Source organism: Crocodylus porosus, unplaced genomic scaffold, assembly GCF_001723895.1.
Source record: "Crocodylus porosus isolate Cpor-Errol unplaced genomic scaffold, CroPor_comp1, whole genome shotgun sequence".
NCBI lineage: Eukaryota > Metazoa > Chordata > Crocodylia > Crocodylidae > Crocodylus > Crocodylus porosus.
The window spans coordinates 164,952,511-164,966,927 of record NW_017728906.1 but is presented as its reverse complement, the minus strand read 5'-3'; the positions used below and the strand labels follow the sequence as shown (position 1 = coordinate 164,966,927).

The window sequence follows — 14,417 nt, the reverse complement described above, 5'->3', positions numbered from 1 at the left end:
TAGGGCAGTAGCTTTTTTTAGTGTAAACCAGACCTTAAGTTATAAACGTTTGTTATGAACGGTGATTGAAACTTTACAAATCACTGTAATCAACTGTAGTTCATATGGCTGTGAGCTCTGCTGATTTTAACATGATTTTAGTTTTACTTAATATTCATGGGGGTTTTTTAAGTACCACTCATGTCACACTGTTCTGTGTTTCTTTTTCCTTACAGGTTCAGTGGATTAACTGACTGTCATTCAGAGGGAACCTAACAGATCTATTACGCTTCCATTAAACTTCCCTGCTTTATGTCATAAAGATTTCTTGGGTCAAGAAGTGATGCTGAAAACAGTTGAGCAGCACAACAATGTGAATCTGACATAAGACTTTAAACACTTGGAGAAAGAATTTTCTGCTGTTCAGTTTTTATTTTAAACCCCTAACTGAAGCATGCATAATAGTTAAACTGATAGAAGAAAAAACTTTCTCATTAAAAAAGACTGCCACAACAGTAACCTGAATTTTCAAAATGAGTGCACCAGTGGTTCCAAACAAGGCATGCTACACCCAGGAACAGGACAACAGAACTGAAATAAAAAATAACAATGAAAGCATAGTAAATGTAGGAGATACCAATGCTAATCAGATTGTGACAAAAGTCAGAACCACAGAAGGCGAGGGCAGGAGATGTGGTTTGAGAGGTGAAACTAGAAGTGTGCATACTGATGGGTCAGAGAAGCTGACACAATTGGATGCAGAGCAGAATAAACTTCTTGTCTTTAAAGAATCTCAGATTTGTGACATTAATATACAAGAGCATAGGCAGCCTTCTGCTGTAAGTAAGAAATTGGATAAAGATTGTAAGATGGATGAAGCTAAGGTTACTTCAAGGCATCTCTGTATTAGCCGAGGACAAAGTCTGTCTAATTTGAAGAGCAGTGCAAATGATAGCAACACAGAGGTTCTTTCAAAAGGTGATGCTGAATTTACCCAGTATTTATCTAAGGGCAAAATGGTCAAGGCCATTGAGGTTGAGGGAATAAAGAGGCTTTCTTTGGGAAGGCCAAGTAAATTTTCTGCTAAAACTGAAACTTCTGCAAAAGAATGTGCTGGACGTGTGTCTCACAAACGTTTGCTTTCTGCATCACTGGATTCCATTGATACATCACACCATTTGATTGGTAATACTGAGAAATCACAGAAAACATCAGCAGATCATTTTCTAGGTATGGTTTTTCATCCACTTGACAATACCTCAGAGGAAAATATTGTGTTTTATTCTAAACCGTCTACCTCAGAAAACAAAAAATTAAATAAGCCAGAAATCCAAATGGATGTGGATAACATACCAAATGTGAACAGTGAAAACACACTGCAAGCTGTTGATGCAGCTCTAAACGTAACTGTTAAACCCAGTGAAATTTCTAGTAAGCCAGAAGCACAATTAAGTCGGGGTGATAAAAGTAGAAAATTGGAGTTTAAAACAGCACCATCTTTACAGTCTAAAAATATTTGCCAGCAGAAAATTGAGAGAATTATGCTGGTAGAATTTCTAGGATGTCGAAAAAAAGAAAGTACATTAATGCAAGAAAAGAAAGGGCCTGGGGATGAAGTGTCCAAGGTGCAGGCTTCCCAGTTTCAAGACTTTTGTAGAGAGGCAGAGGATCCACACTTAAACCCAGTGATAGCCTACTCCAATGACAGACTTCTAAGTGATCGTATCACCTGCCCTCAGTTAGGAGGAGGAATCACTGCTAATGACAGTAGAGCAACTAATCAAGTCACTGAGGAGCACATAACAAACAAAGAAGTGGAAACTTTATTATCTCTTCCTGATGACAGCAAACCCAGTGGCAAAGTCGTGTCTGCAAAAAACAAAAGCTTACATGAAGCTGACACAAGTTGCATTGGAACAGTTGGTGAGCATATATCTTTTATACAAAACTTTAATCTACCTGACAGCAAAACCTTGAAAATTAATGAGAATAAACTGACGCTAGTCAAAGGAAACATTGACAACACCAGGCTGTCTGCTTCTGATCTCACAGATCAACACCGAGTGCTTAGTACAGAGAGAGTGTCAAATGAGCATCCTAACAACCAGGACAGTGATTTGGAAACTGTGAGCTTTTCAATTCAGAATAAAAAGACAGTTATTGCAAAGAAACATCTTTCAGATGAAGCACCAGAGAGCTATAAAATTTCAGCAAAGGCTGAAGCCTTTTTATGTGTTCCAACTCCCTTGCGCCCAGTGGCAACTGTGCATATTGATAATCAGCCCACTATATCAAATAGTAATTTGAAGGATCTTTATGCACTACATGTTGACAAACTGTCACCCTCCTCAGTCCTACCTCCCATTGATGATTCACAGTTGTTAAATATATCCCCTAAAGTGCCTATCAAGACTGCTTGCAACAGTGGGATCCCCAAACCAATCCTGGTACATTCCAAGGGTTCCTTTACAGACAAGAATGATGAAGAGAGTGACTGCATTGAAAAGCCTGAAGAAAATATTGAGATAACCCCTGCCATACCCAAGCCCAAACCTGTGAGACCCAAAATTATCACTTACATTAGAAGAAACCCTCAGTCAATCAACCAGCTTGACCCTTCTTTTGCCCCAACCACCCTGTCATATGGTTCTCCGGCCTGCGGTGTGCCTATGGCAAAGGAACAGAAAACATCAACTGGTGGGGATATTAAACCACCTAATATTTTGTATGACAAGTTTAAGCCTGACTTGCAGAAGCCAAGGATCTTTGGGTCAGGACTGGTGGTATCTGGCATTAGGCCCCCAGGGCATCATTTTGGCCCCATGAGTGAAAAGTTTTTACAAGAGGTAAGATGATGACAGCCAGTGGCTGTACAAAAGAGGTTGATAATATTGTTTGTTTATTTATTTGTTCAAGAAACCTTAAACTCAAAATCATAATCACTAAATTAGGGTGTTTGTACTTGTTCTAAATACATTTTATTAACTACTCCTGGCAATGATACTGTCATTTTCATAGAAAATTGTTGGTCACTTGGAAGATGCTAATCCTCCACCTGTCTTTTACTTACCCCTACAGTATCTTATCTTTGTTGGAAATAGAAATAGAAGACTGGTCTAGGTGGAACTTTGGCCTGACCCAGGGTAGAAGCTCTTACGTTCTTATGTTGTTCTTAACATCATTGGACTGCTAAGATCTTTTCCATCAGTATACAAGTACTTGGTTGAGCACCACTGATACACAGGGGACTGGGGAAATAAAAAGACACACCTTAATATATATGGCTATGGTGCTTAATCTCTGGTTTATGGGCCAAATCTGGTTTAAATGGCTGTGTAATCTGGCCCACAGGGCTCCCCATGAGTCTGAAAGTTTGGTGGTGGGAGAGCAGCAGCATTAATTGTTGCTGCTTCCATTCAGTGTTGGGCCATGGTAGCATGTCAGATCACACCCATGGACTGACCCTGTGTGTCAAGTGCATGCTGGATAGGGCCTGCAAACCAACCAATCTCATCTGGCTTAGAAGGTCAGAAGTCTGAGCACCACTGATTTAGGGGAACAGGGGAGCTTGTAGAAGAAACAGCTTTGGAAAATGGTCAGGAATTTTCCCTTAAATAGAAGCATTTTCTCCTTCAAAGAACTGACCAGAATATTCAGCAGGAACCGGTGACATGCACTTGGGCTGGAAGACTTAGTTTGGATGAACAGAAAAGCAGATATGTTGATAGCTGCTGATGTTCTTAGTTGCTGTAAGATTTTTTATACTGTTTAAGAAAATATTTATGTTTGGTTTATTCTGAAGTGGCTGTATTATGGTTATAGCTGTTCTTGAAGCTATGTGTATATATGTGTATAACTATTGTGTAATCATATAATTGAACACCATAATAATACATAAATAATAGGGGCTGAATTAAGGTTAGACCAGCAGCCATCATTCTGGCATTTCCTAATTTTTATGTCCGCAGCTTTGTGACCACATGGCCTTGCCACACATTCAAATTAAAGATGGATATAAACCAGCTTTAAAGTTGTTACCCATTTTCAAGCACTAACTTTGTAGCTGGTTGGCTCCTCAGCTGGATGGATGTCTGCATGGTGTGATAATTACTTTGCATGTGTGGCCAGTCTAAAATTATTACAAAATTAACCAGTTAACTACATAATATATGCAACATGTGATAGGGGGCTTAGTGACCTTCTATTAATACTGGGTTTTATGTGTAATGTCCTAGTTGCTTTTTTAAGAAAGCAAATAGGAAGGGAAAAAAAATGCATCACATGGTAGCATATTGACCCTTGCATGGTTCATCAGTGGGGTTGGAACTATCAGGTCTAGCTGTAAATACATCTCAGCCACCTAAGCAATAGTAACAGATAGTCATAATTTATGCGGACCAGTTACTCTAAAGGGATGTGACACTCTGCCCATCAGTATCATGGTTATTTGATTTCATCCTGTGTTCTGGAGGCAAGTGTGCTCTAGCCCATGTCCTCTCTGACCACATCGTCTCCAGCCTGTCTCCATCCCCATCCTGCTTCTCTTCCACTCGCATCATCTGCAAATCCCAAGCCAAGTCTCCCTCTGTGATCTTGTTATGTGAGGTAATCCTCCTACTAAATTTCAGGGTCCTGTTCCAAAAAACTATGTATTTTTCCTAAATCTCATTCTCAATGAGCTAATGTACTTAAATTAGCATTGTCCCTCAATGCCAACCACATTATACTTGTACCTGTGTCCTGAAGAGCAAATCATAAAAAGTCAATTCACAAATACCAAGTATTTTCACTTGAAAATGGGCAATTTTCTTTAAAATAAAAAGTATATGCTATATTAGCTGTGAAATAATTATGTAATTATTGATTCCTTCAGTCCAAGGAAACATTTAATATTTATGATCATTTTTATATGTTTGTTTGTTTGTTGTCCTGCTGTATTACCTAGAGAATACAGTCAATAAAAATAAATACTCTGAAACTGTGGGTAGACTAGCCCAGTTTATTAAAAATGCATGTCTTCTGTATATGAATTATTCCTCTGTTGCTTGTGTTTAAGAATCCATTATTGGTGTGTTGTCTGCCAGCTTCAAGGATGATGATAGGAAGTGTATAACAAAATCTGATTTGAATATGTTCACTGGGGAGAAAATAACCAAATCTTATTCATGAAAATAATTTCATATCCAAAAATTGCCTTAAAACTAGGATACTATCTTAATTTTGAAAAATTAAGATAATTTACTTCAGTAAGTTCTTGCAAGTAGACCAGAAAGTATCAGATGTAAATAATAAAAAGTTGGATCTTAAAATATAAAAAATAGGACACACATAAAGTAAAAAGAAAAATTGGCATTAAAGAGTTACTTCTGGAAAGCAGGCTTACATTTATAATGAAAAATAAAGAGCAAGATAAAATGTTCAGTATCTAAAGTATCTATCTTGCTATCCAAGTTTCAGTGTAAAATATGAAATAGCTTAAAGATTCTAAACTCATTTCATTAAATGTTTAAAGCCAATTTTATATCCCTTGTCCTATTAAAGATGTCCCAAATTAGGATTATAGCTAATGAACCTGCCAGGATCAAAGCTCCAATAGCCACTGTTCAAGTGCGTTGTCTAAATGGTTATACTCGCTAAAAAGATATTGGCTTGACATACTAAATACACTGTAATTTATAGCAGAGTTAATTAATCAGCAAATGTGCTTCTTCTGCATAGGTAGCCTATGGCACTTTATTTTTTTAAATAAATTCACTGATTTTTTTCAAGCCATTTTTTTCAAGACCTAAATGGGATACTGTGGAACATCTTAGATTCGGTAATAGAATTATGATTTACATAAGAAAGGAAAGTCTGTATTGAAGTTGGACTCGAACCCACAGTGTTAATCAGGAGTACAGAACTGTAGTGTTGGAAGGGATCTCAAGGGTCATCTGGTCCAATCCCTTGCACCAAAACAAGAATGATGTTCCTAAATCATCCCTTTCCAATGCTTATCTAGTTTCCTCTTGAAAACCTCCAATGAAGAAGATTCCATATATTCCCTGGGCAGTCTATTTCAATTGTGCCCTATTGCTGGTGCCATACAAACCCAGGATTTTGATCCCCAGACTCCCCTGGACTAGCAAATCAGGTACCTGATGTGCCCAAGAGAACATAGGAGTGCACTGGAGCCCTTGAAGTTCAATAAGAAGTGCAAAATCCAGCACTTAGGACAGGACAGTCCCATGTACCCGTACAGATGGGACTGACTGGCTAAGCAGCAGCTCTGCAGAAAAGGACCTGAGGGTTACAGTGGACAGCAAGCTGAACCTGAGCCAACAGTGCCCTTGTTGCAAAGAAAGCTAATGGCATACTGGGCTGTATTAGCAAGAGTATTCTCAGCAGATTGAGGGAAGTGATTATTTCTCTCTGTTCAACAGTGGTGAGGCCACACCTGGAGTACTACGTCCAGTTTTGTGCCCCTCACTACAGAAAGAATGTGGACATATTGGAGAGAGTCCAACAGAGGGCAACAAAAATGGTTAGAGAACTTGGGCACTTGACTTCTGAGGAGAGGCTGAGGGAACTAGGCTTAGTTAGTCTGGAGAAGACTGACAGGGGATTTGATAGAAGCCTTCAGCCACCTGGAGGGTGGTTCCAAAGGGGATGGAGCTAGACTGTTCGCAGTGGTGGCAGATAAGAGACCGAGGAACAGTGGTTTTAAGTTGCAGTAAGGGAAGTTTAGGTTAAATATTAGGGAAAAAACATTCTCAGTAGGAGGGTAGTAAAACACTTAACAAGTTACCCAGAGAGGTTGTGCAGTCTCTGTCCTTGGAGGTTTTTAAGACCCAACTAAACAAAGCCTTGCCTGGGATGATCTAGTTGGGGATGGTACTGCTTTGAGCAGAGGCTTGGACTAGATAACCTCCTGAGGTCCCTTCCAAACCTAATTTTCCCCATTTCAATGATTCTAAGATTCTGGTGCACTTCTGTGGCTGGGAGCTGTGATCAGCTGACTAGCAGTCCCAGCTGTGGGAGCACACCAAAGCCTTGATAAGCTTTAGTACACTCACAAGGCTGAGAGCACCAATCAGCTAATCAGCACTGGCCACAGGATCAATTTAAGGCATCATAGGAACCAGCCACTAAGTTATTGCATATATTCGTGTAATAACTTTGTGGCTTATTCCCTATTTTATTGTGCTATTAATTGCATGAATATGTGGCTGATTTACTACTTAAGACATGATTAATTGGTTCCTAGATTTCATAGACATTAGGGCTGGAAAGGACCTCACGAGATCATCGGCAGGAGATCAAGGGGCAGGAAGGCAGCTGGGGTCATCTCCCGCCAGCAAGATAAGCATCTACGCTTTTCTTAAAGGTATCCAGAGTAGGTGCTTGCACTACTTCTGAAGGGGGAGTCTGTTCCAGACTCTGGAATCTCAGACAAGAAGTTTTTCCTTATGTCCAGTCTAAAATGGTCTTCCAGCAAGTTGTGACCATTAGACCTTGTCTTCCCTTGGGGTGCCATGGTGAACAGACATTTTCCCAGTTCCTGATGCACACCACTTATATACTTATAGGCAGCCATCAAGTCACCCCTGAGCCTTCGGTTCTCCAGGTTGAAGAGTCCCATGCCTCTCAGCCTCTCCTCATAAGGCCTTTTCTCTTGACCTCTAATCATGAATGACTGGTGCTTCCCGCGACTAGGCGGGCATCATGGTGGTGAGCTGGAGCCGCCCACGGCTGCCACCTGCAGCGTTGTCAGCAGTGAGTGAGACCACTCACAGCCATCACCAGCAGTGTCACTGGCAAACAAGTCGGGGGGGAGGGCAGGTGTGGGTGGTAACCATCTGCAGAAACCAACAGCGGCTTCAGTAGTGGCCAATTTCAGGGGGGCGCATGCTACCCCTTGCCCCCCCCACGAGTTACCTATGCTCTAATAACGAATGTGGCTCTCCTTTGGACTCTCTTGAGCTTTTCCATATCCTTTCTAAAGTGTGGAGCCCAGAACTGGATGCAGTACTCTGGCTGTGGCCTTACCAAAGCCAAGTAAAGTGAGAGGATGACTTCTTGGGTCTTGCTTGAGCTACATCAGTAGACGCAAGCCAGAGTTTTATTTGCTGGTTTTTGTGGTGCATTGGTGGCTCATGTTCATCTTGTGGTCAATCATGACCCCCCAAGTCTCTTTCGGTCGTGGTGCTAGTAGTGCAGCACTACTAAGCCTATAAGTATGATGTGGGGTTTTTTCTCCGGAGGTGTAGCACCTTTTATTTCTCTGTGTTGAATGTCATCAGGTTTTGATCCGCCCACCTTGAGAGCCTATCCAGGTCAGCCTGAATTGCCAGCCTATCCTCTAGCATGACCACACTTCCCCATAATTTATGTCATCTGCAAACTTAGCCTATGTGCTTCTGACACCTGAATCCAGATAATTTATGAATATATTAAAGACTACTGGTCTGAGTACTGAGCTATGGGGGATGCCACTGGACACAATATGCCATGCTGACTCGGCTCTGTTGACTATCACTCTCTGGGTCTGGCCACGGAGCCAGTTCCCCGGCCATTAACTGTAAGGTTGTTGAGGCTGCAGCTTCCCAATTTTCTTAAAGGTATCCGGAGTAGGTGCTTTCAGGAAGACATCATGGGAGACCAAATCAAAGACTTTTTTGAAATCTAAATATATGACATCAACCTCTTCTCCTTTGTCCAGGTGATGCATCACCTGGTCATAGAAGGAAATAAGCTTGGTCAGGCAAGACCTACCTGCAACGAAGCCATGTTGGCTGTTTCTCAGAATGTTGCCTTCTGTTAGCCTGTCGTTGATGGTTTCTTTGATGATTTTTTCCAAGATTTTTCCAGAGACCGAGGTCAAACTGATTGGCCTGTAGTTCCCTGTGTCTTCCTTCCCTTCTTGAAGACAGGCACCACGTTGGCCCTCTTCCAATCTTCATGAACCTCTCCCGAGCACAAGTTCTCCAAAATACTTGCCATTGGTCATGCTACTGATGTCAGCCAATTCATTTAGCACTCTTGGGTGCATTCCAGCTGGGCCAGCTGACTTGTGGATGTCCAGCCTCTCAAGCTGTTCCCTCACAAGATCTTCACCAATTATAGGTGAATGTCTTCCAGGGACCTAAGAACATTTTTCCTGAAATCTAATCTAAATCTACATTGCACAATTTAAAGCCATTGCTTTGTGTCCTGCCCTCTGCACCAAGGTAGCACAGTTGTTCTCCCACTTCTTTATGATAGCCTTTCAGATACTGAAAGTTGTTATCATGTTCACTATTAATCTCCTTTCCTCCAAACTAAGCATACCCAGTTCTCTCAACCTTTCCTTGTAGGACATTGTTTCCAGGCCTTTTAACGTTTTTGTCACCCACTTCTGGATCCTGTCTAACTTCTCCCCGTCCTTCTTAATGCTTGGGGCCCAGAACTGCACACAGTACAAACTACCAAGAAGTGAAAGCCTATTGCTTTATTCTTTTCCCTGCAGTTGTGGAAAGCAGCATGTGGCCTGAGAGGTATGAAAGATATACCTTTTCATGTATGTAAAGCTAGCACTTATGCAGACCTTTGCAGATTCAGGTCCTTAATATGGAGAAATTGTGTTTGTGAGGATGTGCCATTTATCTCTTGTGTGAATTCAGACAGTAGTTAGTTCATTTGGAAGTGGATCCTGAAAGTTTCATGAATTGAAATGTATCTTTGTCCAGAACTTTTCCCTGCTTTCAGAAATGTTAGTCATTCAGTCAGGGAGCAGAATCCTGGAGGAGGATGGGTCTTTGCAGCCAAACAACACTTCTGGCCAAGAGCCTGCACTGACAAGCCAGAGAACTCATCGCACAGGAGCAACTGCACCCCCACTCCGTTGGATTTTCCCCAGTAATAAATAACGGAACCAAACTGAACAATTTGGTATTAGCCCATATGGTGAAGGTTTCCCACACAAGAAATTTGGCAAATGTTTATGCATAAAAGATACGTTCCTAGAAATCAAGATCCTTTTGTGAACAAATAAAGGTCAATTTTGTTTGATGTACTCACCACTATGAATAATTTGAATATGAAAGTCTCAGATGAGACATTTTCTGATGAAGTAGGATAAAAGTTTTCAACTTGACTTTATATTTGTTTCATTTATCATGGTTAAAAATTAAGTTCACATTTTTATAATAAAAGCTAACTTCTTTGCCCACAGAATTTTACTGGAGTATTTTTTTTCCTTAAAAAATAGATCCCTCCTTTATTGTCCAAGTAGGAATGCTTCATGTAATATTTCTTGACACATTTGCCTTAAATAACCAGGGAGATTCACCTTTTAACTGTTAATAGTTTCATTCATTTTCATCCCTGGAGGGAGTTTTCAAAAGCAAAAGTCAGCTGTGGATGGGTATTTAGATGGGTTGCAAATGGATTTTGTATTTCGTGAATCCAAGCAGTCAGATTGTCCTGTTTTGAAATCTCCAAACTGATCCTAAACCAGAAGCCAGGGAAAAGAAAACTTATGTAGCACAGCCCACAGAAACAACTGAGAGTCCCCTGTTTCCTAATCTTGTGAATACATTGTAGTGATATCTGTTTTAATTATTTCTCCTCAGGTTGGGGAAAGGCCTGTGAAAGAAGAATTTTGTTCTCCACCATATGCTCACTATGAGGTGCCACCAAGTTTTTATCGATCTGCCATGATACTTAAACCACAGTTAGGACTGGGTGCTGTTTCCAGGCTGCCCTCTACGAAAAGTAGGATTCTGATTGCAAGTCAAAGGTCCTCAGGTAGCTGTCTCCATCAGCCAGGAGAAATAACCAATGCTCCCAGCCTTTACCATCCTGATACTTCAGGTAACCTATGAATGTTACGTTTTTTAACTATAATCAAGGCCATTACTTTTTTTCAGGCAGAAATATCAGAAAATGAGCAATACCTTGGCATGATACCAAACAGCTCTAATACCACTCTAGGAGATGTGTTTATCTGTTCTGAAGTAAAGCTATGCTGACTAGGGAGCTTGGGACTTATATAAAGGTTAGTTAATGGAGCCCTTGCCAAGGAGGAAAGATAATTTTTTGTGCCAGTCATTACGGTGCACTTGTTATCTTCCTCCCTGTAAGTGTCTGAAATATCTCCAGTAGCCTGGAGCTAGTTACTATCATGTGTGTACCAGGGAAGTTAATTGAATGTTTTTCTTCTATCACAGATTTCCACGCTTTCTGCCTGATTTTGCTCACTTCCCTAAACACTGGGTTCTCCTCTGACCCTCCTTGCTTTCTTAAAATATGCTGGTAGAGAAGTAAAATATATAAAATCCTGATCTCTTGAAGTCTGACACAGACCACATTAGAGATCAGGGTTTAATCAACTGTTACTTCCCCATGAGCTACTGAACAAAGGACAGAACCAAGAAGAGTAACAAGGGAGGGAAAACAATACAAAGAAAGGGAGAGAAAAGTAGTGAACATCACAGGACAGAGAACATAAAGGTCTTCATCATCATCCCTTAAATTTACAATTCATATATTACAGCTTTCATTCTGGAGGATATAGTACAAGTTGGTGCATCTCCACATGCACTTAATTGGGCAGTAGACTAATCTGCTGTGGTATAAAGCATCACTGTCTGTATGTGCAACACTATTAGACCCCAGCAACCTTAATTTTCACTGCCATAAGATAGTACTGTTGGGGACACTTCTATCTTATGGTGGTGAAAACAACTGTGCCTAAAACACGTGTAAATTCTGACCTGGATGTAAATAGCACCTAGTCAATCCAGACAGCAGGGGGCCAGACCCCTGCCTGCCACCTTGCTAAATGGCTCTACTTTTTCAGCACTCTTCTACCCTAGCTAGCTCCTCTACTGCCTGACACTACAACTTGGAGCCTGGGGCTGACCCCCTGTGTGTGCTGCCAGCTCAGAGCTGCCCCACTCCAGCTTAAACTGCTGCAGTCTTAGGTGTACATGTAAATGTTACACCTAGGAGCAGCCAACTGTGGTGCAAACACAGAGATTATTAAGCTGATTTAATTGCACCCACTGTGTAGGAATCTAAAATGCAGCCAATTCTGGTGTGGAACATGGCAGTTGCTTTAACAATGCACAACACACATTCAATGTAGGGAAAACAAATCCCTATCTTAGAATCAAGCATCAGACAACTCCAACTGGGAGCTGTAGAGAGTGGCAATATGGGGAACCTGGCTGAGCTGGGGACAGCATCAGTAGTGCATAGGTTCCTTCTTACAGTGCCTTCTCCCTGCCGAGCTCCCCCACACCATCCATCTCAGTGGTGGGGAGCAGACACTGGAAAGAAGAATCTGCATACTGCTGTTCCTGCTGCTGCTGTCCCTGGTCATATTTTTGAATTGGATACCCATATCTTGGATTTGGGTAAATATGGTAGATATTTAGGACAAGAAGTGAAACTGCAATTAAGAGCTTTGAAAGAGAGAGAGGAGACGTTACTTTACAGTTAGGGCTGCCAGGCTCTGGAATAGGCTCCAAGTGAGGTGGTGCTCTCTCCTACCTTGGGGGTCTTTGAAAGGATGCTGGACAAGTATTTGGCTGGGGTGATATGATCCCGGCACCCATTCCTGCCTGGGCAGGGGGTCAGACCTGATAATCTGTTTAGGTCCCTTCCGACCCTAAGCACTATGATACTATGAAAGGTTGGTAAAGTGGAATTTGACCAGAATAGCAAGGCTTAATATTTATGAGAATATGATGAATATGGTCATGAGAGGAGGACCATTCAATAGTTAAAACCCACCAAAATTATTAGGATCCTGTTTTTTTTTTATCTCCTCAGAAAGTCAGCACTGGGCCATGTGACCTTGGTGCTTTATTTACTCAGCATCTGCAGCTTTTCTCCATGGAAACCATTTGCAAATATTGAGCTAGCCCAGCCCTGCATAAATTTTGAGAAATTACAAGATTGTAACATGGCGTAGTAAAGTTTGATTGATACAGGAATATGGGGTAATCGAGTGAAGGGTATTGAGGCCACAAACTGTACTGAATGAGAGGAGATGAAGGTACCTGAAGGGAAGGAGGGTGAGATGCACACGCTATGGTAAAGCAGGCTAGTAAGAGGCAGGAGAATTCTGGGAATGAGCCAGTTAACATAGATACTTAAGTAATTATCAGAATTATCTTCAGCAATTAACCCTTGTAATCCATGCATTTTCCAATGTGTTTGTTCAAGAGCATTGTGCTTTCATTAATAAACTGCTGTGGTTTACTATGCTAAACACCCTGACTAAATTCAAGCGGTTCCTGCCTGTTTCTTTGTGGTAATATCATCCTTAAAAATGCTAACTGATAAGATTTACCCCTTAAGCATTTCTGCTGGCTATTAATATTCAAGTCATAATTGTCTAATTGCTTTGTGTCAGGGTTCTTGCCTGCCAGGGAGGCCAGATATAGTTTCTTGGCTACCCATAGCTACCTCCCTAGAGAATATTATGTTTGTACCTTCCCTGTCTATTGTTACTTCGCTCTCTTCAAAGGATACTATTAAAAAATAACTAATGTTGGACCACAAATGTCATCTGCCATTTCACTCAGCATCCTGAGGTGGCCTTAGGGCTCTGTCTTTTATTGATTTTAAATTACATGAGATTTGTTCTGGAGTGATTGCTAATGCCTTCTGTTTTTCATTGTCTTCCCCCACACGTTTCCATTTTTGGCATCTTACTTACAGTTTCCCTGGTGAGCACTAAGATAAAGAACTTCTTTAATTTTTTTCTGCAATACCTGGTTCCTGTGGTAAATTCTTTCCACTGTTCTCTAGCAATTCATTGCCTTCCCTCATTGATCTGTCACTTTTAATATACTAAAAGATTCTTCTATTGTTTCCCAGCACTACTGCTTGGCTAATATCTCTTTTGCTGTCAATATTTTTTCCTTCATACCCATGCAGGATTGGTCAGCATTTTTGTTTATCACAGTTATTCTCCATATCTTTATGCATCTCAAACAAGTCGAATTTTCCCTTGACAGCTTCTTGACTTCTTAAGTCAGGCTGTTTTTATCTTTTCTTTTAAATGGAAGGTGCTTTTCATAAAAGGAAACATTGACAGGAATCAAAATGGAAGTCCTCTAATCACATAGTAAGTCTGGCATGGCAGGGACACTTGTGTGCTTACCCCAGCTTTCTAGCAATATGTTTCAACCTAGAACAAACTAAGAGTCTGTCTGCCATTCTCATTCAGCACAACCTTTGCTACTATGATTAAACTGCAGTTGAAGGTGTCATATACAGCAGTACCTGCAGTAATGATTCTCTCTCTGTGACACCAGTTTGAAACCAGTATTTTGTTTCATTTTTATCTTGAGTAAAACTACAGTTTTATTTTGGTAGTCCCAGGGGTCACAGAATCCATAAATTTTGAAGAAGAACCTGTGACTATTGAGGTGCCGTGGCGCTTTCTCTGGGGGGATCGTAGG

The 14,417-nt window shown here is 40.9% G+C and overlaps 1 protein-coding gene across 2 annotated transcripts in view; it reads left to right on the top strand.

Moving 5' to 3' along the window:
* Positions 1–220: 220 nt before the first annotated feature.
* The window catches only part of MTUS2 (microtubule associated tumor suppressor candidate 2), a 323,047-nt gene continuing 308,850 nt past the window's right edge, over positions 221–14,417 (top strand). For both annotated transcript variants that reach the window (XM_019530126.1, XM_019530125.1), the window contains exons 1-2: positions 221–2,825; positions 10,572–10,812. In XM_019530126.1, the coding sequence (XP_019385671.1) occupies positions 513–2,825; positions 10,572–10,812 (2,554 nt within the window). In that variant the 5' untranslated portion in view covers positions 221–512. The remainder of the gene's footprint in view (positions 2,826–10,571; positions 10,813–14,417) is intronic.